This window comes from Phyllobates terribilis, unplaced genomic scaffold, assembly GCF_046119375.1.
Source record: "Phyllobates terribilis strain yellow unplaced genomic scaffold, ASM4611937v1 Scaffold_5__5_contigs__length_657084704, whole genome shotgun sequence".
NCBI lineage: Eukaryota > Metazoa > Chordata > Amphibia > Anura > Dendrobatidae > Phyllobates > Phyllobates terribilis.
This window is the reverse complement of record NW_027362765.1, coordinates 289964044-289991780: the sequence shown is the minus strand read 5'-3', so window position 1 is coordinate 289991780 and position 27737 is coordinate 289964044. Positions and strand designations below refer to the sequence as shown.

Here is a 27737-nt window from a genome sequence, read left to right as displayed (position 1 = left end):
ACATTGCAGTGCATATGTTCATTCTTTCCAACGTTCATTAAGTGCTTTTTCAGGCGTGTTGACGTGTGCACATACCCTTGTGGTAAAGCGACTTGGAGGCAGACACAGGACACATTGGTCGGGTAAAACTACCTGCGGGTTTATTATGCGGCATAAAGCTCCAGCAGCGTCCCATAAAAAATAAACAGGCCCTCTCGGGGTTAACGGGAAAACAAAAGAGAAAGTATAACAGATTTTATTAGCAAGCAAGGCTCGGCCTGCTCCAGGTAGCACAGTGAAGTCTTTAGCAACACCAGTCCTCCGGTGTTGCTCTCTGGCTTCAGCTCAACACAGCCTGGAGACTTCTCTCTCCAGACCACACACTACAGAGCAAACTACTGACTGAGTATTTTAACCACGGCTCAGCCACACCCTGAAGGGAGGTAGGGGAAATGGCCTCCCACCCTCTTTGCCAATCCCATAAAACCACATCCTTTAAGAGAGTTAACCCCCAGCATATAACACGCTGGCAGAAATTTAGTAGGTTTCAGTTCACACAGGAGAGCAACCTGAGTGACACATACCTCCCCTCGTGTATCACACCCGTAAGGAACCTATGTGGACTGAAGTCATCAGTGATCAGTTTGCACACTCTTGATCCTGCTCTGGAACTCTATACAGTTTCTTCTCCAATTTCTATCATGCGATAACCTTTATTCTACCAGATCTACAATGATAAAAGCAATTGGTACAACAAAAATGAGGTTGCCTACTTATTGACAGATGTAATTGCCATTTTAGCTTTGAAAAGCAGGATAAAAAGAAGACGACTAACAGTACCATTAGCCATTGTATATTTTCGTTAGTTTGAACATAAAATTTACCATAATTTTTACGGCTGTTTTATAACATCCCAGGTAATAATTTATAAGCACCATGTAAGCGCCGACACAACACTTACAAGAGTGCGACAAGGGAAAATAGATTCTGAAAACATTTGTCCAACATTATGTATTTTAGTGACACTTTCAAAAGCAAAGTAAATAACTTTGCAAATCCCCCCCAGCAAAAAAAAAGTCTTTTATCAAAGTATTTTAATAAACCATTTTATTTTTGTAAAATATTCGTATACTTTTCCAGGGGGTTTGAGTCAAGGGAATGACACAAAACTACAGTACCAAACACAGCAGTTACAAAAGGTACTGTGTGCAGTATGAAATAGTGAATAACCTAATCTATGAAGACTGTAGTGATCGCCTGTAAGTCGTGGGCAATGCAAAGGGCTGAGCGCCAGAAAGACAGATTTGGGCCTCCAACGATCTGATATTGATGGAAAATTCTAAGGATAAATAGCAGACAAGCCCTTTAACTTTGTTCTTTAGATTATTATTCAAAAATTGCTAAATATTCTAGTCATCATGCTGGTCACGAGAGAACATTAAATAAACTGGCTCCTTCTGTTCTTAAAGGGAATCTCTGATCAGTTATTTTCTGCCCCATCTGACATCAGCATGATGTAGGGGCAGAGATCCTGATAGCTTCCTGTGACGACACAGCCTAAAATCTTAATAAGCCAGATGATTAATTAATCCAAGAGAAATACCTTATTGTGTTTTATCAGAGATTGCTAGCTGTGTTTTATTAATGTTCTGCTTGCTCCTCATTTTATGTACCCTAATTTAACTTGTAAGGTGTCCAGCATTCCACTAATCTCATTGGTATCTCAGGAGCCTCTAACCATTGTTCAAAAATCGTCTAGGCTCATTGTGTAAGTGTTGAAAGAAGATCCGGCGGAGCCTTCACCACAAGGAGTCTCACATGTAGACCCAGGTGATGCGGGTCAACCTGAAAAAGATACCTCCACTAATGCACACTTAGCTTTGGGGGGGGAGAGGTGAGAGCAGTTCTGGCATTCACGGGGCTGAGCCCAGAGAAGCAGAAGGGACATGTGTTTTTGTAGCAGTCAGACTTGAGACAGAATCAAGGAGCTTCAGAAAGACTTTACAAGGAGAATGAGAGACATCCTTCAAGACAGTAGATGGATTGCATGGCATTACCCAAAGAGACACAGATTTGTATTCTAAATTATTCTAGTCTAAGGGAATCGGCCTTGACTGGAAAGATACAGAACTGCTCCATTTGAAGTCACCTGGCCCCATTGGATATGTTGTTAGGAGTTGCAAGGAGGTACCCCCCAGTCGCCTGGCCCAATGGAAACTCTCGGAGAGGCCAGGTTGGGACCCTCGGGTCTCCTGGCTTTGTAACTTTATGGACTGCTAGCTTCCTAAGCTTGCTGCTACCTTCTCTCTGTGGGAGCCAGCCAGAAGCGGGGGGCCACTGATTGAGGTAGTCGGCAATGGAAGTCTCCAAAGTTGCAGCTGTTCTATACCAGGTCGGTGGAGAAGGAAGGGTGAGACTGTGTAATGTTGTACCATCTTGGGTATTTGCTGGGACTGTTCTAAGTGTTTATTGTCCGCTTTGTGGTTCAATAAAGTATTGCCACGCTGTTTTACCCTCACCCTGTGTTGTCAGAGTAGCGTTACGCCCACAGAAAACCCTGGGTCTTAACACTTCCTATGTACACTCTGCATAGCCAGAAAGCTGCCAATCAGTGATGGGGGCAGTATACAGAGTTCATGAATATGGAGGACTACATGACAGCATATCTGCTATCCCTATAGTGATAATCTCCTGCAGATGAAGCAGCAATTTTATCAAAACTTGAGCAAGCAGCCTAGTAAATGACGCATCACAAGAGTCAAGGTTTTTGTCTCTACATTATGCTGCTCTCAGGTTAAGTGGCGAAAACTTAGGGACAGATTCCCTTTAACTGCTCGCTTTACAGGATTTCCTCAAAATTACAATCACAGACACTTTACTGTGTCTTATAGCAGGCAGATGCATTTTTTTCCCCCGGACACGTCTACAGATCAGACAATATATACCTGTATATCACTTATAAATACTAGCTTTAGGGCATGGTTCCAGCCCTGTATGTTAAACTAGATGATATACCTTGACTTTTGTATACACAAAATTTGAAGAAATCTTCAAATGTTATCTCACATATAAATATTTTTCATTGTTTATGTTATGAAATATTATGGAATTTATATAGCACGTAAATATTCTCCAAGCCTTAAATGGTCTCCACCTAATATATCATACCACAAGATGAGGAATGGCATAATGTACCTTACTCTTCTCTACAGTCAGGAAAATGCCAAATTAAGTCATTTAACAGTCAATGGATAAACAGCCCAAAAACCACAGCTGCCACACCTCTGGTAACTAGTCTTGAGAGCACAGAAGGGGCAAGGAGGCTTGCAAAGGACTTAAAACAAGTCTTACTAAACTTAATGTTGGTGGAGATCCTGCTAAAGACAACGAAGACCGTATTCTATGAAAGTTGATTTAAATAATAAAAACAACTGAAAAAAAATAATGGAAAAATACATATTTATATATCACCCTGGATTATAAAGGAGGCTTTGCCCTGGAAATGCATAAATACAGAGTTTGTGTCCCGAATTTAGTGTCATCAGTTTTTCTGATAAATTATTTCTATCCTTTCAAATTTTCCTCTATTTAATATGAATTTTCTGATGTTGAACAAGGCCGGGTTTCTGCGTGAAACATTTCCCACACTCGGAACATGAGAAAGGTTTCTCGCCGGTATGAATTCGCTCATGTTGAATCAGTTTTGATCTGCGTATAAACCCTTTTCCACACTTGATGCATGAATATGGCTTCTCCCCGGTGTGAATTTTCTGATGCTCTGCCACATCATATTTCTGAGTGAAGCATTTCCCACACTCAGAACATGGAAATGGCTTCTCCCCAGTGTGAACTCTCTGATGTTTACCAAGTGTAGTTTTCAAAGCAAAACATTTCCCGCACTCCGTACATGAAAATGGCTTTTCGCCTGTGTGAACTCTTTCGTGGCGAGCGAGTTTTGATTTTCGTGTAAATCGTAGTCCACACTTAGAGCATGGAAACGGCTTCTCCCCTGTATGAATTTTCTGATGTTCAAGAAAACTATATTTCTGAGTGAAACTTTTTCCACATTCAGGACATGAGAATGGCTTTTCTCCTGTATGAGTTCTTTCATGGCGATCTAGAGTCCATCGGTCTTTAAATCGTTTCCCACACTCGGAGCAAGAAAACAGTTTCTTCACTCCTGTATGACTTCTCCGGTGTTTGAAATAATGAGATTTTTGTTTAAAACATTTCCCACAATCAGAACAAGAAAATGTTTTTTCCCCAGCATGCAATCTCTCATGTTCAATCATATTGGCTTTATACACGAAGTTCCTCCCGCATTGCTTACAAGTGTGCAGCTTCTCTCCTGTGTGAATTCGCTGATGTATCAGGAGACTTCCTTTTTTATAATAACATTTTCCACAATCTAAACACGGATATACTTTCCTCTCCATGTAATCTTCATTCTGTGTATCAGTATATAAGTTAGCTAAAGAATTTTCCCAAGCATTTGAAGAAACCGGAAATACAGGGAACATATTTAGAGCCCTGGAATTCTCTTCTGCAGAATACTGAATGAGGTCATTGGTTTCCATTTTAAAATCTGTTGATAAAAGAAGATATCTGTTTGAGATGTTCACATTGTTCAATAGTTTTGAACTTAAAAAATATAAATATTATTATGATTTCTTTGAGAGCTAATGAATAGGAAACTTGTTAAGTTAAAGGTAAGAGAACAGATGGGTAAGAGACCATGGAACTTGCCCACCTCCCAGTTGATATCCACCATTTATTCAATACTCCTTTAATAAATCTAGGAAAGCTTCCCTTAGTCCGTTAAAGAAGCACTCCCATCAACATTTTTATCCTCTTAATATATTGTAATCATCATATTATATAGCTCTGTGTACTTACAATTGCTCATTTTACCTTTCTACTCAGCTAATTCTTCTGTTTTCCATTAGGTCTATGACATCACATTATTAAAATTTGACTAGCTGAATCCTTCTAAGCTCCATGTAGAAATAGGAGGTTAATTTTCCCCATGAGTCCCTGCAAAAGTCCCTAGCAGGGGGGGAAGCGGATCAGCTGGGCCAGGAGGTGAAGAGGGTAATTATTTTTGCAGGCACAATAAACATCCTGTTTCTACATAGAGCAGAGAAAAGAGAAGAATTAGCTGGGTAGAAAGGCAAAATGAGCAATTGTAAGTACACAGTGCTATATAATATGATGATTGCAATATATTAAGAGGATAAAAACTTTGATGAAAGTGCTTTTTTAAAGGCATAAGTGGGAGGCAGATGTGGGACAATTAACACGAGGAGTGGGAGTGGGCAATAAACTCACTTAAATTAGTTTAATCAAATCACAAGGAACATATATAAATAAATATATTGACCTTGGCCTTGGTGTCGGCTATATCAACCTAACTTCTACACATGGACTTTAGACATTGGTTTTCTATTACTGGAACGTCTTCATATCTAGCAATATCACATCTATACATTATTCTTATACTTATTGTTATTCTTCTTCTGCACATGTTAAATAAAGTTAATGTTTGAATAAAAATAAAATAAAAGTTAACAGGTAAGACAATAATTCAGAATATAATTTACCTTTGTAACCTACGGTGACTTTTGAATAATGGTTGTTATAAACACTAATGGGAAACTAATATGTATACAAGTACAAATTCACAGCAGTACTCAGCAGTGGAAAAAATCTTTTAAGAGTAACCGTTGTTTAATTTTATTTTTTCATAACTATAGTGCAGCTGAAAACAAGAAACTTTGTAAAATATCTTATTAGAGAAATTTACTTTTTTTCCCCTCCTTCTTGATTGATTGTTCACTCTCAAAATCATGGGAAAAATCTGCATTCAGTGAAGACAGGTTTTCCCATTACTGAGATAGGAGATGGCAGTTGGTGCTTTTACCCCAACACACCCCCCACTTTCCTCCAAAATTGTGGAGGAAAAAGTGTGTCTTATAGTCCGAAAAATACGGTACTTTTTTAAAATTTTGTCTGAATTCATTGTTGCTGTCTAATTTGTTATTTTTTATTATGTCTTGAGCCCTTATGTTCTCATTTCATTTGCTTTCCTACTGTATAATGGTTAAACACTTTGGAATACAAAACTAAAAATAGAAATCTAGCAATTGGGGCTTTTTTTTAGACTAATTTCCTTTTGTTTCAGGAAATAACATATGCACATAGCCATAATGGTCAGACCCCCAACCCCATCTACTGTATTGAAGTGTTCAATGAGCCTGTGCAAAAGTCACTGTGAAGGGAGATGGTGCAGTGGACAGTGTGAAAATAGCAAGATTACGATTTATTTATTTTTAAATAAAGATCATTATCCGAAAAAAACAATGCCATTTTTTTAAATATATGTAACCCAAGAACCTGATTTAAACAATATGTCATTTTCTGATGATAGCTTCCCTTTAAGCAAGACTGATTTCAGTTTTACTGCAAAGCATACGAGTCAGGGTGGATAAAAATCAATGTTTTTTTTTTAAAAAAATCGGATTTTTTTGATTTAAATCGGATTTTTTTCAATAAACTGCTTTTTGAGGAAAATATTTTACCATCCAAAGGTTCTTCCATCATGAGATAAAGCTGAGTTGTTTAACTCAGTAGAATAAATGCTGTATATGTGTAACATTCACAATGCCATGCTCTTCCAGAGGTTTCTGTAGGATTAGTGGGCAGTTTCTCTCCTATATTATCACAGACGCTCGCTTTACTTACGCAGTTCTCAAAACTGAATTTGACTCCGCAGAGGTCCCAGCCTCTTCTTCACGGCAAAAATGTTACAACATGAACAGAGTTGAGAAAAAGACCTTAATCCTATTGTTCTACAAACCTATGAATACAGAATCAACCCCTTCAGTGCCAAGTCCAAGAAGTTAGACAATATGTTTCTGATTGTTTGGAGTGGAATAGATCTGCACAACACAAGAAGAATGTGAATCTAAGGGTGAGGAGGAGGAAGGGCAAGCAGACAAGGAAATGAAAGTGAAACTTTGAGCACAATACTGCAGCATAGCCACAGACAGACAAGTCTGGATCTGTTTGTGTGTACGATCTGAGGTTTATTACATTCTTTCCTTATAATGGTAGCAGGCCGTAAAAGAGACCCAGTTTGGGAATATTTTAATGAAGCTCCTTCGCCTATCGGTAAGGCAGGCATGCGTGCAAAATGCAAACGATGCAACAAAGAGATGCAAGGCCTGGTGGCGCGAATGAGGCAACATCATGAGAAGTGCGGTGATGAAGATGACCAAAGAAACACTTCTGAACAGGCCGGATCTGTTGGTAAACATTTTTATTGAATCCTATTTCTAAAGACTGAACTGTCATGTGTGAGAAAAATTATATTTCTTATTATTACTGCATGTTACTGTCATTTGGTACAGTTATGAAGAAAAACAAATATTCCTTTTGGGGCAGGGGCAGTGATGTGTTGTGTTCAATAAGCAGAAATTGTATAAACAATAAAATAACAGCATTGACTTTTTTCGTTTAGGGGAATTCATGGATTCTGGAAACTATCCACCTCCAAGATCACCATCATCCTGTTCTACAGTTTCAGAGTTATCCATCCAGGATAGTGCTTCATTAGCAGCAGCATCATCATCAGACACCCACAAGCCACATATCACCATCACCCAAAAGGAAGAAAAAACCTTTACCTCCTGGAACCACCATAGATAGGTTTGTGATAAGAACTAGCAGATTAGAAAAAGAGTTGATTGATGAAAAAATTGCCCAGTTTATTTATGCAACGAACTCTTCTTTCCGTCTGACTGAGAACCCACATTTCATTAATATGGTTCAGTCACTGAGACCAGGATACAGTCCACCCAGCAGAGCTGATGTTGCAGGGAAACTGCTGGATCAAGTGTATGACAGAGAAATGGAGCAATGTGCAACAGCTCTGGAGGGTAAAATTGTTAACCTAAGTATTGATGGGTGGAGTAATGTCCACAATGATCCTATTGTATGTGCTTGTATAACAACAGAAGAAGGTAAAGTCTTCCTTACACAAACAACTGATACGTCAGGAAATGCACACACAGCAGAATACTTACAAGAAGTGGCAGTAAAAGCTATAACAACATGTGAACAAAAATTCAAATGTCTAGTACGCAGTTTGGTCACTGACAATGCTGCGAACGTATCCAAGATGAGAAGAAATTTAGAAGAGCAGGGAGGGAATACAAAGCTGCTAATAACATATGGTTGCAGTGCTCATTTGCTGCACCTCTTAGCCAAAGACTTAAGTGTTCCAGAAATAAAGGCTAATGTTGTTGAAATTGCTAAATACTTCCGTAATAATCATTTTGCTGCAGCAGCTCTGAAAAGGATGGGTGGAACCAAACTAACGCTCCCACAAGATGTTAGATGGAACTCTGTGGTGGACTGTTTTGAGCAGTATATCAAAAACTGGCCTATTCTGATGACACTTTGTGAAGAAAATCGAGATAAAATAGTTGGCACTGTCACGGCCAAAATCCTCAACATTGGGCTTAAGAGAAATGTTGAACATATGCTGAGCTTCCTGAAACCCATCTCTCAAGCTTTAAACAAAATACAGAAAAATAGCTGTTTTATTGCGGATGCTGTTGAAATTTGGAAGGAACTGAGTGAACACTTAAAAACAGAACTACACATGGACAGAATTAAATTACAAGCAGTAAACAAACGAATGGGACAAGCACTGACTCCAGCTCATTTTTTGGCAAATATTGTCAATATCCAATATCAGGGTCAAAACTTAAGTGCTGAGGAAGAGGAGTTAGCTATGACATGGGTATCCAGCAATCATCCATCTTTAATGCCAACTATAATAAACTTCAGAGCTAAGGGGGAACCATTCAAGAAATATATGTTTGCTGAAGATATTTTAAGGAAGGTCACACCAGTAAACTGGTGGAAGTCACTTAAGCGCTTGGATTTAGAGACTGTTCAAGTAATGATTTCACTTTTAACAGCAGTAGCTTCTTCTGCAGGCGTTGAAAGAATATTCTCTTCCTTTGGACTCATTCATTCTAAATTGAGAAATCGGTTGGGACCCAATAAAGCAGGAAAGCTTGTTTTTCTTTTCCAGATTATGAATAGGAACAAAGAAGAAGATGATGATGAAGATGACGACGAGTGAGCTACAGAGGACAGCAGGGACAGTACTATTTAAGTTTTTCATGTGTCGGCTGGGCTGACAGTCTAAGTTTCTTAAAATATATATATATTTTGTTTAGCCAAATTAGTTAACAAACGTGGATGTTTGTTTAAGCAAACAACTTATGCTGTAATGTTGTTATTGTTTCAGTTGAATAAATTTATTTAAATTGTTATTAAGGTCAGGATTATTTTTCTCCTTCCTAAGTACAACAGAACAGTGGTGTCCAAATATGAATGATTAACCCATTAAACTGGGGAGAAAAAAGTAATATAAAAAGTGATTCTAAAAATCTTCATCTACTTGCATGTTAAAGTAAAGTAGCAAGAACTAGTTTAGGTAGAAACTTTGATTTAAATCACTGATTTAAATCAAGCCTTACTGACTAGTGATTTAAATCGTGATTTAAATCAGTTAGATTTAAATCAAATCCACCCTGATACGAGTTCAAAAGGAAAGAGGAGCAGAAGTGGCTCATAAGTGTAGAAAAAGACAAACTGATTTATACTATTTACACAAAGTACCGTATGTTGAAATAACCATTTTAGGAACTTTGGGTATTAATATCAATTAAACTAAATGTTGGTTATTGAAATGAATGGCCAACTTCTCCAGACCAGGAGACAATCTGAGGGGGCGACTACTCTCTATGACATTTATATACCCCAATATGGCATATGTATATGGACTGATAATCCAGGTATACTGTACAGATAAAAGCTGGTGAAAGAGAAGAGGAGATAAAATAAGAGATGGTTGTTCAGACTTAAGAAATATGTAACTCACCAGAGTCAATATCAAAAGGAATTTCCTCTTCTTTTATTTGGCCAAGTTTCAGATACATCTCCTCCACTTGTTCCTCATCAACAACTTCAACTTTAACATGAACCATATTTTCTGCCTAAATATGCAAGACATAAAACACAAACAAACACTGGTTTCCATAGCTGAGCACAAGAAAAAGGGATATAAAATCTAAAACGCTATCAATGGAGCGTATACTGTAAGCTTACAGCCATTGTCATTTGATCTACCTGATGATCCTGTGAGTCACTATGGTCCTGTACGTCACTGTGATCCTGTAGGTCATTTTGGTCCTGTAGGTCACTGTGATCCTCTTCTAGAATATCCTGGAACACAGAAAGATAAAACTAAATCATTAAAAAAAAACAACTTTAGTCTATAGGCTGTGTGTTAATCAGACCTGGGTAAAGTGCGGCCCGCGGGCCACATCCGGCCCTCTAGCTGTTCCAGTCCGGCCCACGGACCGAGACAACCAAGGCGCTGATAATAGTGGCCCACAGACTGCACCGTGCCCCCCCCTGCTGTCACCGCCGCCTGACCCTGTCTCCATCTGCGCGTCGCTGAGCCGCTGACTGCTTTGGAGAGGAGGGGCCTCTGGCCCCTTCCTCCACCAATCAGCGTGTGAAGCAGCTGACGCGATGACGTCATTGGAGACAGGAGCAGAGGCACAGCACCAGGGGAACGGGAGCAAGGTGAATATGTGTTTTTTTTTTTTGGATGTGTTTGGGATGTTTGACAGGACATGGAGAGACTATAAGGGTCTATTATTGCTGGACATGGGGAGGCTCTGGGGGTCAGTTGCAGGACGCGAGGAGGCTCTGGGGGTCAGTTGCAGGACGCGGGGAGGATATGGGGGTGTCATGTTGGACGTGGGGAGGCTATGGGGCTCATATGGTATATAGAAGGGGCTGTATTCGAGTTCAAACAGTATATAGGGGGATGTCAGCATACTTACTTCTGCTCAGTATTAAGCCATGCAATTAATATTAATATAATTAATATAATAATTATAATTAATATTGATATTAATATGGAGCAGAATTAATTTCAGCCTGTTGGTTCGGCCCTGCACAACTATCACAGTCTCTCATGTCGCCCCTCGGGAAAATTAATTGCCCACCCCTGGTGTTAATGATATTATATACTGAGACCTCAGCGTCATCTACTTGAAGATCCTGAGGAACAGAGTGATTTTGCTGCAAACAATCCTGGGAATTCAGAGGACTAGGGGATTCCTCTGGAACAGTTATCTCACTGGAGCTACCTGTAGGAAACACAAAGACAATGAGTGAATATATTGTGGTTTCCTACGTTTCTCAATATTGGAAAAGAGTGGGAGACCAATGTGTCTGATGTTGGACTTTAATGTTAAGAATTGTCAATTTGTGCAAAATTTATGCATGGTTAAAAATTAAGGTTGCAACATAAATGTATTTGTCCCTCACCTCCTTTTCTCATTAATTTTAAGTTTTAGTGCTGATACATGGATTTTTAAATGGTGTAAGCCTTTGATAAATTTGGCACATACATTTACGAAATGGAAATGTTGCAAATTGCGCAGAAGTTTGAGTGCAACCGCAATGATAACTAGCTCATATTGTTTCTATGAAATTATGAATTACATTGATTTCTCCTTTTCTATTATGGTCTCAGCTTACCTTTAATATCTTTAATATCTTTATTAACGACATAGTCAACGGGATACATAGTAAAATATCAATATTTGCAGATGACACAAAGTTATGTAAAACAATTAATACAAAAGAGGACAGTGCAGACCTACAGAGGGATTTGGATAAGCCGGGTAGGTGGAGCATTAAATGGCAAATGAGGTTTAACGAGGAGAAATGTAAGGTCATACATATGGGAAGGAAAAATGGAAGTCACCAGTACTCACTGAATGGGAAATCATTGGGGAATTCAGAGATGGAGAAGGACTTGGGCATCTTGATTGATAGCAAACTAAATTGGAGTGCCCAAAGTCAGGCCGCTGCTGTAAGGGCAAACAGGGTAATGGGATGTATCAGAAGAGGTATAGCTGCAAAGGATGAGAACATTGTTCTTCCACTGTACAAAGCACTGGTCAGACCACACTTGGAATACTGTGCTCAGTTATGGGCCCCAATATATAGAAAGGATATAAATGAGCTTGAAAAGGTACAAAGGAGGGCAACAAAATTAATAAGGGGAATGGAGGGACTGCAATACCCAGACAGGTTGGCAAAACTAGGACTATTCAGCCTGGAAAAGAGAAGGTTGAGGGGGGACATAATAAATGTGTACAAATATGTTAGGGGACAGTATAGAGATCTTGCCCGGGATTTGTTCAAAAGGAGGGATATTACGGTAACAAGAGGGCACTCACTAAGACTGGAAGAGAAAAGGTTTCAGCACCAGCATAGGAAGGGGTTCTTTACGGTAAGAGCAGTGAGAATATGGAATTCACTGAGTGAGGAGACGGTAATGTCGGATTCACTACACCAGTTCAAGCGGGGACTGGATGCATTTCTAGATACCAGGCAGATTTCAGCATATACTTAAAAATAAAATAAAATAGTAGGTTGATACAGGGATTTATTCTGACTGCTGGTTTCAGAGTCGGGAGGGAATTTTTCCTCAGGTGAAGATTGGCTAAATCATTTGGGGTTTTTGCCCTCCTCTGGATCAACTTTAGCAATTACAGAACTAACAGGTCGAACTTGATGGACGCAAGTCTTTATTCGGCTTTACAAACTATGTTACTATGTTACCTGGTGATGTTGGGGGCTGTTTAGTCTCCATCATGATGTCCTTGTACTGATCTTCATGTCCTTCTATATACTCCCACTCCTCCATGGATAAATGGACAGTGACATCCTGACACCTTATAGGAACCTGACACATAATGATACAGTTATCATCCAGACACCATGGGACCGATTCATCATAGCTTTTAAGCTACAAAAGTGACATAAAAGCTTTGAAAAGTAGCAAACTTTTGGCGCAAAGCCGAGTTGCTCAAAAAAAACTGAGACATTTAAAGTGCTGTGACGTTTTCACAGCACTTTAAATCAGCTCTACCAAAATGGGCAGAGCTTGGGTGGGACAGGGCATGGTCACGTCCGTCTGAATAATGAAAATTGGCGGCCATTTTTTAAGCCAGAAAACAAACTGCACTTCCCAACTGGAGAAGCTATTATGATGCGGCACACACCACTAAGAGGCCCCAAATTTATGATGTGGTGTGTTCCTCTTAATGAATTCAGCGCCTCTTCTACTCCATCAAGACAGGCGTAGCACGAGCATGCACTTCCCCAGTCTTGATTAATCAGCCCCATTAACCCGTGTGTTACTGTACAATGTCCCAGTATTCCCAGCAGCGCTCACCTCTCCAGTCAGAAGCTCAATCATCTTGTTGGTGAGGTCCAGGATCTTCTGACCATTGTATCTCTCAGATATCAGTGAGTGAGGTGGATCCATGATGGGGCTCTGGCTCCTGCTCCGTTTCCCTGAGACAACATGACTGCTGTTTGGGGTAACCTTCTCTCCAGATTTCTTCTTCACTACTGTGCAACTCTGTGTATGGAGGTAGACTCTGATTAATTAATATCAGCTACATTGCCAAAATCAGAATCGCCCGATCAATATAAAAAAATAATTAATCCGATCGGTAAAAGGCGTAACAAAAAAAAATTCTAATCCGGGGGACGCCAATTATGTGAAAACAGAATTTATAAAACTACATTTCTCTGCATGCAGACCTCTACTATGGGCCATACAGGAAAGTATAGATTTACTTTTCTATAACCTGTATGTCCATATTAGAGGTCTCAAATCTCCCAGGGGGGTGACAGATTCCCTTTAATTGCTCTGGGCCTCAGCCTCCTAAGGTTGTTTCCCTTTTGACAGCTCATTGTCTGATTTCTTTGCCTGGTGGCTAAGGTCAAACCACAGGGGGCAAACCACTTCGGTAGGCAGAAGCTTGTTAAGTGCTCTATCACGCCTTGAGCACTTGAAGCCTCATTTGCATACAAACTAAAACGCTAACTTCTCTGGAAGACAGCAACAGATATATATATATATAAAATATAAAGGTATCCATGGATTTAGCTTTCAAAGACAGGCGTGTGCATATATGTGTTTGGGGAGGAGGGGGGGGGGGTCTTCCTGTCATTTTCTCTTTAAAGAATAAGAAAATAATTAGTAGGTAGCAGAAAAAAAAGTTAACAGTTTATATCTCTAGCTTCCGCCCCCTCAAAAAAGATTATAAATGAGGTATAGGTACTACCAACAAAGATAACTAGTGACACAGAAAGCAACTCCTCATAAGACTACAACAATAAAAGGTATATAAAAAAAAAATCGGTTTCCTAATGACCAAAATAGGCAAGGCTCCTAAAGAGTTAAATACCAATAACAATGATTCCTTCTATCCGGCATAATTCTCAGAATCCCTCACCTCTCCAATGAGCAGACAGATAATCTCCAGGGTGAGGTTCAATATCCTATCGTTCGTCCTATGCCCATCCGTGTCCATCCTCATTGCTTTGAGGAGGAAGTTGAGAACAAGACCTCACCAGGAAAGGTTCTGGATAGTAAAAAAAAAAAAAAAAATAATAATAATTAGCAGGTCCATAACTTATAATAAAAGTATCATCACTGACTGTGAATGATGACATAACATTCATGAAACTTACAGTAAATATCTAATCCCAAGGCAGCTCCTATGCACACTTAACATTTATTTGATTTGCTTATATAGCGCCAATAATTCCACAGCACTGATCAGGAGAGTCCCCAACCACTAAGGCCCCAGGAGAGTGTCCAGGATGATGCTCGGTAGACGGCAGGTCAGGGAACATTAGGCCGGTTTCACACGTCCGTATATTTCCGGTACCGGAGATATCCATGTCCCGTGTGTCACACATGCGGAAGCCATGTGCTGCAGCAGGATCACATGTACCGTCGCTTGGGAATCAGTGTACAGATAGTGCTGCATCCAAGGGCAGGGTGCTGAACGCTGCCCTCATCATTGTTCCCTGCTGGCGCTGCGATCAGCACCAGTAGGGACAATGAGGAGGGTAGTAGCGTTTGCTCCTGCAGTGTCCACCTGTGTAAAAATAAGAATAAAATAATAAATATCAATACTCACCTAAGTGTCCCCGCTGTAATCCATGCGACCGATTAGCAGAGGAGCCGGGGAGAATGAGCTGTTGCAGTGAGCGGCCACCCAGATCTCTGCTGAGCTTAAGAGTGGTGTCCTGTCACTCACTGAGCGCAGTTCCGGGGCCACTTGCAGCAGCAACTCATTCTCCCTGGCTCCTCTGCTAATCGGTCGGAGGAGCAGACTTCTACTACTCTCATCATTGTCCCTGCTGGTGCGGATCAATGCGCCGACAGGGAACAATGATGAGGGCAGCATTAAGCACCCGGCGCTTGGGAACAGCACTAACTGTACACAGATTCCCAGGCACCGGTACTAGTCTTGAGCGAGCATGCTCGACACTGCTCGGTACTCGCCCGAGCATCTCACTACTCGGGATGTTCGGCGAGCACCGAGCATTTCCGGGTTACTCGGGTGGGAGCACAGGTCTCCGCCCTGCACGCTTGGCGCTCTTTACAGAGCCAATGAACATGCAGGGATTGCCAGCCAGTCACTGTAATGCCGCAGCCATGTTGTTTGTGGCTGGCTGCACAGTGTCACCTCGAGTATTTAAAACCGGGCGCTGCCATCTTGGACACAGTCGCTCCGGATCAGACAGTGTAGGGTCAGTGCTGCAGAGCTGGGGAGAGATTTATACTGCAAAATAGTTAGTGTAGGGTCTCTAAAGCCTGCCAAATCAAACAAACAGTCCTTCTCAGGACTAATATCCATCCCAGATATCAGGCAGGCAGGCTGTATAGGAGACGCAGTGGTTAGACCAGCAAACGCTGCATTACAGTCCTGTGTGCTCCTGTTGGTCAAATTGCTAGACTTATCCCCCGGTCTCAGGGGCCAGGAAAAATCCTTTTTTTTCCCCCTCAGTCAGACTGTACAAATACGCGTCTTATTAACCTTTTGGTATTCCCCCCCTCCCCAAAAAAAAATTGAGTGTGTCTGTGACTGTTCAGACACCAATATATCTGTTTAAAAGAGTCTGGTGTAGGCCAGAAAAATATAACTGTGGTTTTGCAGTTCCACAGTTCAAATATTTGTATTATCCAGCTTTTGGCATTTTTTCCGTAAAAAAACAAACAGTAATAGTGTCTCCCTGACTGTTCAGACACAAATATATCTGTTTAAAAGAGTCTGGTGTAGGCCAGATAACTAGAACTGTGGTTTTGCAGTTCCATGGTTCAAATCTCTGTATTATCCACCTTTTTGCCTTTTTTACATAGAAAAGAAAAAAATTGAGTGTCTCGCTCAGTGTTCAGACACAAATATATCTGTTTAAAAGATTTTGGTGTAGGCCAGATAAATAGAACTGTGGTTTTCCTCTTCCACGGTTCTAATCTCCTTTTTATTACCCTTTTTCCATTGATAGTGCGAGTGTAAGCTATTTTACTTCCTTTACAATGGGCAAGGAGCGTGGCAAGGGACGTGGAACTGGACGTTCTGGTGATAGTGCGTGTAGAGGACGGGGCCGTGGCCAAGGTGAAAATGTGCCACAACCAACAGCCACATCTTCTCACTCCCACTTCTTGACCGAATTACTAGGGAAGCACACTACAACACCAGTATTGCGAACTGATCAGTGTGAACAGGTTATTAATTGGATAGCAGATAATACTTCCAGTTACCTGGGCACCACCACCTCCGGTCTGTCTTCCACACGGTCAAGTTTTAGTAGCCATGAGTCTTGACCGCATACTCCTCCTCACCCTGATGCTCCTTCCTCCCACCATGCCGAGTGTAGTCAGACAGCAACTGATCCCACAGTTGGACACTCTGAAGATCTGTTCACTGGTCCATTTCCATATTTGTGCCCCTCGCCTGCTCCGCTTGAAGTGGTGGAAGAGGAGATCCCATGTAGCGATGGTCAAATATTTGAACAGCCACGGCCAGAGGAAGTCGACGCTGGCAATTTGTCACAAGAGGTGGACGATGACGAGACACAATTGCCACGAAGTGAGGAGGAGGATAGTGGTGCGCAAGTGGAAGAGGAGGAGGTGGTGGATGTTCTAGTAACTGACCAAACGAGGCAAGAGGACACGCAGAGCGAGGCCAGCAGCACACAGGGGGAGGGAGGCAGAGTACCCCAACAGGCAGGAAGAAGCAGTGTGGTGGCCGCAGACAGAAGGCAGGCTGTGTGCCCACGATGCGTTTTTTAAGCGTTTCCGCAGCGGCAAAAACGCTTAAAAACGCATGGTAGAAGGCCTGCCATGTCCCCCAATGATAATCCGCATGTGCTGTGCACATGCTGCGGAAATTTCCGCTGCGGATTATCATTGCGGAAAAAAACGCAGCACTACCAATTATTTTGCGAAAGTGCTGCGTTTTCGCCGCCATTGACTTGCATTAGAACGCGCCAATTCTGCAAGACTGCATCTGTACTTGCGTAATTGGCGCGTTCTAATGTGCGGATGGTAACCGGGTGTAGAGGAGAGGAGAGTCTCATCCACACCCAGGTACCATTAAAAAAGCTGTAAAAAAAAGAATAAAATAAAACATAAATGTATACTTACCTTCTGGCGGCCCACGGTGTCCTCCTCCTTGCTTCCCAGCACTTCGCGATGGAATGAAGGACCTGCGCCGACGTCAGAGTCATGTAACGGGTCACGCGACGCTGACGTCGGCAGGTCCTTCACTCTCCCACTGACGGCAGCCGGGACGGTGAAGCAAGACAGCTTGGGCCATCGGAGGGTAAGTATATATTTATTTTTTTTATTTTTTAACCATTCTCTCGGTCACACTATATAAATCCATGCCTTTACATGGATTTATATAGTGTGACCAAGTTGTCAAGCACTTTCCAAGTGATGCTAAAATCGCTTGGAAAGTGTTTGACAACCCGCATGCGGAAATGCAAGTGAAGAACGCTTCACTTCCGCATGTCCCTGGCAGGAAAACGCATGTACAATCCGCATGCGTTTTTTTTTTTGCCAGGGAGATGCAGAAAAATCCTGAGCATTTCTGCATCGTGGGCACAAAGCCTAACACCAACACGAGGGACGTTGCCAGTACAACCGGTAGGTCTTCCAGAGTCTGGAATTTTTTTAAAGACTCTGCTGATAACCCCAAAAAGGCCATTTGTACCACCTGCCATGCCAGCATCAGCAGGGGTGACAAAACTACCAGCCTGACCACCACCAGCATGATCAGGCACATGTCAGCAAAGCACCCGACTTTGTGGGGCGAACCCCAGGGTCCATGACCAGTGTCAGCGGGTGTCACCACTGCTTCTTCCGCTGTTGTGCGTGTAAGAGAACCCCCTGTTGTGCATGCAAAGCAATCCCCTGTCCATACTGCATGCAAAGATGCCCCCTCCTCTCAGTCTTCACTTGTTATGGCAGTTTCTCAAGAAACAGCATCAACGTCCACGTCCCACCGCAGCATTCAAATGTCCATATGCCAGACCTTTGAACGAAAGCGCAAATTCGCAGCCAACGCCCCACAGGCCACAGTCCTAAATTCGCACATTTCACGACTGCTTGCGTTGGAAATGCTGCCTTTTAAGCTGGTGGAGATGGAATCCTTCCGCAACCTTATGGCAGTGGCCGTCCCTCGGTACTCGGTCCCCAGCCGACACTATTTTGCCCGGTGTGCCATCCTCGCACTACACAAGCATGTGTCCCAAAACATCTGCCATGCCCTCAGCAACGCAGTTACTGGGAGAGTCCACCTGACAACGGACACGTGGACAATTGCTTGTGGCCAGGGACGGTACATCTCCCTGACGGCACACTGGGTAAACATAGTGGAAGCCGGGACCCAGTCGGACCTTGGGACGGAACACATCCTCCCCACACAGCTCCTGCGCATCATCCTCCTCCTCATGTTCAGCCTCCATCTCAGATATCACATCAGTTACAAGCTGGAAGCACTGCAGTACTGCCTCAGCCAAGCGGCAACAGGCTGTGCTGAAACTCATAAGCTTAAGTGATAAACCTCACACTGCTTGTGAGTTGTGGACAGCTGTGAAAGAGCAGGCAGATCTGCGGCTGAGACTGCTGAACCTACATCCAGGCATGGTCGTGTGTGACAACGGCCGTAACCTGGTGGCGGCTGAGGCGAGGCGAGGCGAGATCACACACGTACCATGCCTGGCTCATGTGCTTAAACTCGTGGTTCAGCGGTTTCTTAAATCGTACCCCGAGTTGCCAGATCTGCTCGTCAAAGTACGCCGCCTGTCAGCTCATTTTCGCAAGTCGGCTACAGCTTCCGCCGCCCTTGCTGTGCTGCAGCAGTGTTTGCAGCTTCCGGCACACCGACTGGTGTGTGATGTCCCCACACGTTGGAACTCCACATGTTGCAAAGGATTTGTGAGCAGAAGAGAGCAGTTGTGGAGTACCAGCTGCAATAAGGCCGTCGATATTCAGGTCAGACTCCACACATAAGACCTCAGGAGAGGACCTGGATGTCTGACATATGTACCATCCGGACAAACTTTGAGGAGTCCACCAAGATGGTGAGTGGCGACGACGCCATCATTAGCGTCAGCATCCCACTTGTCTGTCTTTTGCAACGCTCTCTGCAGAGAATTAAAGAGGAGGCATTGCAGCCAGAGTATGATGAGCTGGATCAAGAAGCCGTAGTGGGCGATTACACACAGCCCAGCCTCATCTCATCCCAACGTGCACTGGGGGACAATGAGGGAGAGAAGGAGGAGGAGGAAGAAGAACAGGAGCTGGTATCATGCGCTGTAGACGGTAGTACCTGTACAACTGTCATACCGTCGGTTCAGCGTGGGTGGCCTGAGGACAGGGGGGGTGGAGGAGGAGGAGGAGAGCATGGTCAGTCGTCATCTTGGTGAGGACACGGAAGTCTTGCCCGTTACCAGTCTGGCATGCATGCCTGACTTTATGTTACGCTGCCTTAACCGTGATCCTCGCGTTGTCAAAATGTTGGGTGACAGTCATTACTGGTTGGTGACACTTTTAGACCCCCGCTACAAGGAGAACTTTCACTCTCTTATTCCTGAGGTGGAGAGGTCTACAAAAATGGGGCAGTACCAGAAGGCCCTTGCTGCAGAACTGTTAAAAAAATTCCCATCTGAACACACTAGCGGCAGAGGTCACAGTTCGTTGACCAACCAAGGCGTACAGGCGAGAGAGATGCAACTCCAATCCAGCTGAGGCAGTGGAACACTGTCAACATTCTGGGACAGTTTTCTGAGACCCGTCCAGCTTACAGGCCCTGAGGCGCGGGGTACTCTCACAAGGAGTGGAAAGTTTCAAAATATGGTAAGGGAGTACCTTGCCGACGGTACCAGCGTCCTCCGTGATTCCTCTGTGCCTTTTAATTATTGAGTATCCAAGCTGGACACTTGGAATGAACTCGCTCTGTACGCCTTGGAGGTCCTGGCCTGCTCTGCCGCTAGCGTTTTATCGGAGCGTGTTTTAAGTGCCGTTGGGGGAATTATAACTGATAAGCGCACTCGCCTGTCAACTGACAATGCTGACAAGCTGACCCTTATCAAAATGAACAAGGGCTGGATTGGGCCAGACTTCTCATCACCACCAAATGACAGCAGAGTAACATAAAGTCAAATCCACTGTGTTATTTCGGGAGGTGTATTGACATGCACTGCTTCACACCCACACATGGATATACGCTTTCTCATTTCGGCAGTTTTTTGCTCTTCTCCTTATCCTCAGCCTCCACCACCACTATACCACCAGGGTGACCGTGGTCCGTGTTGCCAGCATTGCAAGTTCCTCCGTCCTAATTTTTGGCAGCTTTTGCTTGGAAGGCATAGGCAAAGGCTATGGGACACCCACTCCCCAATAATGGGAATAATGTTTTTAATATGCTGTACTGCATGGCTCTTGTCAGGGGCATTAAAACCGTCTTGTTAAGCTACTGTGACCTCCACCACTTTTCCAAGGGGCATTAAAACCATCTTGTTAAGCTACTGCGACCTCCACCACTCTTCCAAGGGGCATTAAAACCGTCTTGTTAAGCTACAGTGACCTCCACCACTTTTCCAAGGGGAATTAAAACAGTCTTGTTAAGCTACTGCGACCTCCACCACTATTCCAAGGGGCATTGATATTGTCTTTTTATTCCACTGCGACCTCCACCTCTCTTCCAAGGGGCATTAAAACCGTCTTGTTAAGCTACTGCGACCTCCACCACTTTTCCAAGGGGCATTAAAACCATCTTGTTAAACCACTCTGACCTCCATGTCTCTTCCAAGGGGCATTAAAACCGTCTTGTTAAGCTACTGCGACCTCCACCACTCTTCCAAGGGGCATTGATATTGTCTTTTTATTCCACTATGACCTCCACCACTCTTCCAAGGGGCATTGATATTGTCTTTTTATTCCACTGTGACCTCCACGTCTCTTCCAAGGGCATTTAAACCGTCTTGTTACGCTACTGTGACCTCCACGTCTCTTCCAAGGGGCATTAAAACCGTCTTGTTAAGCTACTGCGACCTCCACGTCTCTTCCAAGGGGCATTAAAACCGTCTTGTTAAGCTACCGCGACCTCCACCACTTTTCCAAGGGGCATTAAAACCGTCTTGTTAAGCTACTGCGACCTCCACATCTCTTCCAAGGGGCATTAGAACCATCTTGTTAAGCTACTGCGACCTCCACCACTTTTCCAAGGGGCATTAAAACCGTCTTGTTAAGCTACTGCGACCCCCACCACTCTTCCAAGGGGCATTTAAACCGTCTTGTTAAGCTACTGTGACCTCCACCACTCTTCCAAGGGGCATTAAAACTGTCTTGTTAAGCTACTGCGACCTCCACCACTTTTCCAAGGGGCATTAAAACCGTCTTGTTAAACCACTCTGAACTCCACAGCTCTTCCAAGGGGCATTGCATTTCCTCCTAATTTTAGTCAGCTTTTGCTTTTCAATGCATAGGCGAACACTAAGGGAGACCCACTCGCCAATAATGGGTAGAATGTTTTTAGTACGCTGTAATCCACGTCTGTTTCAAGGGGCATTGCAGTTCCTCATAATTTTTGGAAAGCCTTCCATTCACAGCAAAGGCCAACAGTGTACAGGAGACCCAGTTGCTATAAATGGAAAAAACGGTTTAGTTAAGGCCCTCTGACCTCCATGTCACTTCCAAGGGGCATTGGAGTGCCTCGAAATTTTTGGTAGGCATTGCACTCACTGTATGCCCTATAACTGTGTAGCCGAACCGCTCCTTTTGGTACAGAAACATATCCTACAAGACATGTGTGGTTGACTGGCCTGATAATGATGTGACTGGTCCCTGTCCCTCCTGCTCTTTCTCCTTTGCCACCACCTCATTAATCATTCATCACCTGAAGCTTTGTTTTAACGGGAGTCATAGAACTGGGATAGTAGCAGGAAAACATCCAGCAATCCTCGGAGGAGGTAGGATATGCGCCAAAACGCTGACCACCTCAGGCCTAGCCACTACTACATACATGCGCTTGCATTCCAAGGAACAGAAAGGAGATGGATGGCCTCATGATCATGAATAATTTACTCGTTGTGTAGGAGGCCGACCACTGCTGCTGTCTACTTTCTGAACTTTGTGTTGAAGCCTGATTGACCCAGGACCCGCAATCCTCTATGTCTGGAGGACGTGTTGCATCCCAGTGTCCAACTGTGTCCCGGCTTCCACAATATTAACCCAGTGTGAAGGCGTCAGTCAGATGGACCATCCCAGGCCACATTCACTTGTCCACGTGTTTGTGGTTAGGCTGTCCTTCAAATAGGGGCGGCTGGGGACCGTTTATGGACACCCGGCCGCCCCCAGGCGGCTAGGGATCGTGTGTGGGCACCCGGCTGCGGGGAGGCTGGGGACCGAGTATGGACACCCGGCCGACCCTGGCGGCTGGGGACCGAGCGTGGACACCCGGCCGCCTGGGGACCGAGTATGGACACCCGGCCGCCCCCTGGCGGCTGGGGACCGAGCGTGGACACCCGGCCGCCGGGGTCTGAGTATGGATACCAGGCCGCCGACGCAGCCATGACATGGTGGCCGGCGTCTGCCTCCACATGCCTAAAAGGCCCAATTTCAAGTGCAAGCAAGCTAGCAGTATGGTATTGCAGCCTGGGGGTGGGTGGGTGGCAGGTTGCACACTTACGCTTGCATTCCAAGAAAACAAAGCAGATGCTAAGTTCTATCATCATCATCATGCTCCATACCTTAGCACTCTCAACTACCCTGATGGAGAAGCCAGGGCCCACCGGAGGAGTCTGGTTCTCTGGTGGGCTCGTCCAATGCTGCCCTAAAGTAGGCCAGGCTAAGAAAAGTGTGGGGGAAGTTCCCAGGAGAAATAGGGGCGGCTGTGGACCGTTTATGGACACCCGGCCGCCCCCAGGCGGCTGGGGACCGTGTGCGGGCACCCAGCCGCGGGGCGGCTGAGTACAGAGTATGGACACCCGGCCGCCCCCTGGCGGCTGGGGACCGAGAGTGGACACCCGGCCGCCGGGCGGCTGAGGACTGAGTATGGATACCAGGCAGCCGACGCAGCCATGACATGGTGGCCGGAATCTGCCTCCACATGCCTAAAAGGCCCAATTTCAAGTGCAAGCAAGCTAGTAGTATGGTATTGCAGCCTGGGGGTGGGTGGGTGGCAGGCTGCATACTTGCGCTTGCATTGCAAGGAATGAGGGAGGTACAACTGAACACTGCCCTGGGACAAGGACTTGCACGGGGATAGTTGCAAGTCTGCATCTTCTGATGCGGCAAGGATCACTTCTGATGGGCACACTTTTAGGCAGTGACCTGGGTGTCAGAGAGGCTTCCAGGGGTCTTCCCCATGCTGTTCCCATGTCTTTTCAGCACTGTGTGCATGTGTCACACAGCACATGGCCAGATAAGATTGTAAAATGTTAAAATGACATTTCCCGGTGAATGCATTTGTCACGGTTGAAAGCAATACAAAAGTGCAAAAACGCATAAAAAATGCTACTTGTGAACATAGCCCAAGGTGTGGAGGAGTATTTTTGTTTTTGGTTATTTATTTTACCTTATACACAAGTCTTTATCCTGGAAAGGAAGTTCCTTAACATATTTCACAGGAAAACCGTTTCAGTTTCATTTTTGAACGTTTTATTGTGAGCCCATAAAAGTGGTTTAATACCTCTGACCACTTTGTTGACAGCAGTGACCGGGGGTCAGAAATGCTTCCTGGGGTGATCCCCATGCTGTACCCATTTCTTTTAAGCACTGTCACTATCGTTTTGGGCACTTTTTAGGCTTTCTACAGACTGCCGGGGGTGCTGCCACAAAAATGCTTGGGTCTCCCATAGACTAACATTGGGCTCGTTGCTCGGGTCGAGCACCCGAGTATCATGGCGAGCTCGGCTCGAGCTTCGAGCACTTTAGTGCTCGCTCAACACTAACCGGTACGTGTCACACTGATGACACACGGATGTCATCCGTGTGTGTTCAGTGTGAGACACTTTTGCAGATCGTGCATCTGAAAAAAAATGGACATGTCAGCGTGTGGAGCACATGGACACACGGTCCGTGGAAACACACTGATGTGCACAGACCCATAGATTTGAATGGGACAGCTTGTGTCAGTGTCTCCAGTACGTGTGAAAACTGTCACTACACCTACTGGAAACATGGACTTGTGAAAGAGCCCTTACTTTGTGTGAGGTCCAACCCTTGATGGTGAATGGTTTCTCCACCAGGTAGGTCACCATAAACACCTTTACAGAATGTATCTATGATTTTACACACAGCGATAAGGCCAATTGTGTAGCAAACAGCTTGCAAATGCACGTTCTTTGCCTAGGAAACCAGCCACCTCTCAAATGAGGCTGATAGCCTTCACAATGAGCAGTACACTGTGACTATAGCATTAAAAATCACATCATTCTTGAGAATGGAGAAGATTTTTATTAAGTCGTAAACTGCAAAACTGCGTGTTTTTACAATCACTTTGTAATTTTACCCACTCAAAAAGAAGAGGCAATCCCTTTAAAAAAAAATAAAATAAAAATAATAATATACAGCTCTGGCAAGAATCTCCTGCAGACTTCAGGTTCTCATGCCAACCCGCGGTCATGTTACATGGGCGCCGAGGGGGGGGGGGGGTCTTATGAAGCGCTTCCGCCGAGGCCATGTTAAATGCCACTGTCAGAGATTGACAGTGGCATTTAACATTTTAACAGCCTTGAGTGAATCGCGATTCCACTCGCGGCTGTTATGGGCACCTCAGCTGTCATGTCCCCGGAAAGGTGCGGGCTCATTGCCGTAGCCCGCGCTGAAGGGAGAGACACGCCATGTGCCGTACATGTACGGCACAAGTTGGAAAGGGGTTAATGCACAACTCCAGCGTTTTTTTTTATTTTCATTTCAGTGCTGGGAGTTGTGTCACTAGTGTCTCATAGACTTACATTTAGTTGTGACTTCCGGCTCACCCAGCAAACATTGGAGGGACCCAGTAGGTCACAAACTGCTGGAGACTGACTGTAGCAGCGCGATAACAGAAGAGGGAGGCTGGTAAGCATGAGACTAGGGCCACGGAACTTCTATTAGTGGGACAGCTCCAGGGGTAAAATAATAAACTGCTGGTTTTAGAATCCATACCGTGGTGTGATACATAGCAATGGCCCAGCCACTTTAAAGTGAATCAGCAGAATTCCACCCACATGTAGCTCTTGTAAAGTTAAATCCTGCAATACCTTTAGGTAGACAGCCCCTTCCATTACTGGGAAATCTGAATCAATATACAAATGAGGCTGAAGTGCTTTCTGTGTGTGGAAGCACTTCACAAGCGCTTGTCACTCCAGCTCTATTCTCCACCTCCTGCTGCTTGACTGACAACCTCTAGGCTGTGTGGTGTCAAGCAAAGGAGCTGTCAATCAAGCAAAAGGAGGCGGAGTGACAGACTCTTGTGAAGAGCTTCCACATGCCCATAGCACTTCAGCCTCATTTGCATATTGATTCAAACACCATTTCTCTGAATCAGAAGAAGCTGCAGCTAGACTTGTCTTTCCAAGAGCTACATGCGCTTATAAATTATTTGGTGGGTGAAATCCTGCTGACATTACCTTTAGCATACTGTATGAAAAGTCCAAACTTTATAACTGAAACATGTTGCAAACAACAAGTCCTAAAGATGATTGCTAGGAAGGTTGTACAGATGGGCCATGACAACAGCTGGGGAGGAAGCAAGACTGCCCATTTATATAGTCCAATCCCTTTATGGCAAGAAGCGTCCTATGCCCACAATATAGTAGGTAGAAGACAGCAGTGGATGCTGCTTCTTCTATACTGGTCTGTGGATAATACAGTATATGGGATGGACCAGCAGCCTCCACATGAAACAGACGCAAAATTATTTGTGAATTACCTCTAGCAGCAGGCACCCGGCTCTCAGAAGAGGAACTGGAAGCAGCACGGAGGATAACCCAGAACAGACCTATAGTCATGAGTTTGTAGTCAATCAACAAAGGACCACAACAAAATGGCCGCCGAGCGCAGGTTCTGGGCGTTCTCTTCAGTTTATGAGCCAATATAAATATAACGGTGATCTGCTTATGAACGACACGACCCTTTCTATTTACCAGGTAAAAAATAGGGGAAAGTGTTGATGAGAGGAATGGCAGCTTTGTGGACTACAACAAAATGGACGCAGTATTAGACTCCAGCTAGACGCCCTGAGATGGGGAATGAGATAAAAGAGGCTTGGAACCCAGAACCGGAAGCGATGAGAAGCAGCTTCCTGGGGAAAGGGGTGGAGCTATTTGCGTGTTAGAGCCTATGTGAATGGTCGTAAGGGCAGATAGTGGTGAGGTCCTGTAAGAAGGATAGGAGGACGTAACTCTGCTGTTTGGCTCTGATTTGTCATATAAAACAGATGGAGCAGACCTCTGCATTGTTATATAATACAGGTGGAGCAGACCTCTGCAGTTCTGTGTATTGTTATACAGGTGGAGCAGACCTCTGCATTTCTCTGTATTGTTATACAGGTGGAGCAGACCTCTGCATTGTTATATAATACAGGTGGAGCAGACCTCTGCAGTTCTGTGTATTGTTATACAGGTGGAGCAGACCTCTGCATTTCTCTGTATTGTTATACAGGTGGAGCAGACCTCTGCAGTTCTGTGTATTGTTGTACAGGTGGAGCAGACCCCTGCAGTTCTGTGTATTGTTATACAGGTGGAGCAGACCTCTGCATTGTTATATAATACAGGTGGAGCAGACCTCTGCAGTTCTGTGTATTGTTATACAGGTGGAGCAGACCTCTGCAGTTCTGTGTATTGTTGTACAGGTGGAGCAGACCCCTGCAGTTCTGTGTATTGTTATACAGGTGGAGCAGACCTCTGCATTGTTATATAATACAGGTGGAGCAGACCTCTGCAGTTCTGTGTATTGTTATACAGGTGGAGCAGACCTCTGCAGTTCTGTGTATTGTTATACAGGTGGAACAGACCTCTGCAGTTCTGTGTATTGTTATACGGGTGGAGCAGACCTCTGCAGTTCTGTGTATTGTTATACGGGTGGAGCAGACCTCTGCAGTTCTGTGTATTGTTATACAGGTGGAGCAGACCTCTGCAGTTCTGTGTATTGTTATACAGGTGGAGCAGACCTCTGCAGTTCTGTGTATTGTTATACAGGTGGAGCAGACCTCTGCATTGTTATATAATACAGGTGGAGCAGACCTCTGCAGTTCTGTGTATTGTTATACAGGTGGAGCAGACCTCTGCAG

General features: G+C 44.2%; 2 protein-coding genes across 2 annotated transcripts; one reads left to right on the top strand and one right to left on the bottom strand.

Annotated features, from left to right (window-relative positions):
- Window positions 1-1071: 1071 nt before the first annotated feature.
- On the bottom strand, window positions 1072-26700 carry LOC141272997 (uncharacterized). The gene is made up of 8 exons (XM_073684267.1): window positions 26379-26700; window positions 14394-14522; window positions 13322-13510; window positions 12706-12829; window positions 11107-11219; window positions 10186-10281; window positions 9938-10052; window positions 1072-4564 (listed from the first exon to the last, which is right to left on the bottom strand). Exons 2-8 carry the CDS (start codon window positions 14475-14477, stop codon window positions 3564-3566), a joined length of 1722 nt encoding a protein of 573 aa, XP_073540368.1. The 5' UTR covers window positions 14478-14522; window positions 26379-26700; the 3' UTR covers window positions 1072-3563.
- On the top strand, window positions 6971-9225 carry LOC141273003 (uncharacterized). Its single transcript, XM_073684283.1, has 2 exons — window positions 6971-7287; window positions 7499-9225. Exon 2 carries the CDS (start codon window positions 7802-7804, stop codon window positions 9131-9133), a length of 1332 nt encoding a protein of 443 aa, XP_073540384.1. The 5' UTR covers window positions 6971-7287; window positions 7499-7801; the 3' UTR covers window positions 9134-9225.
- Window positions 26701-27737: the final 1037 nt, after the last annotated feature.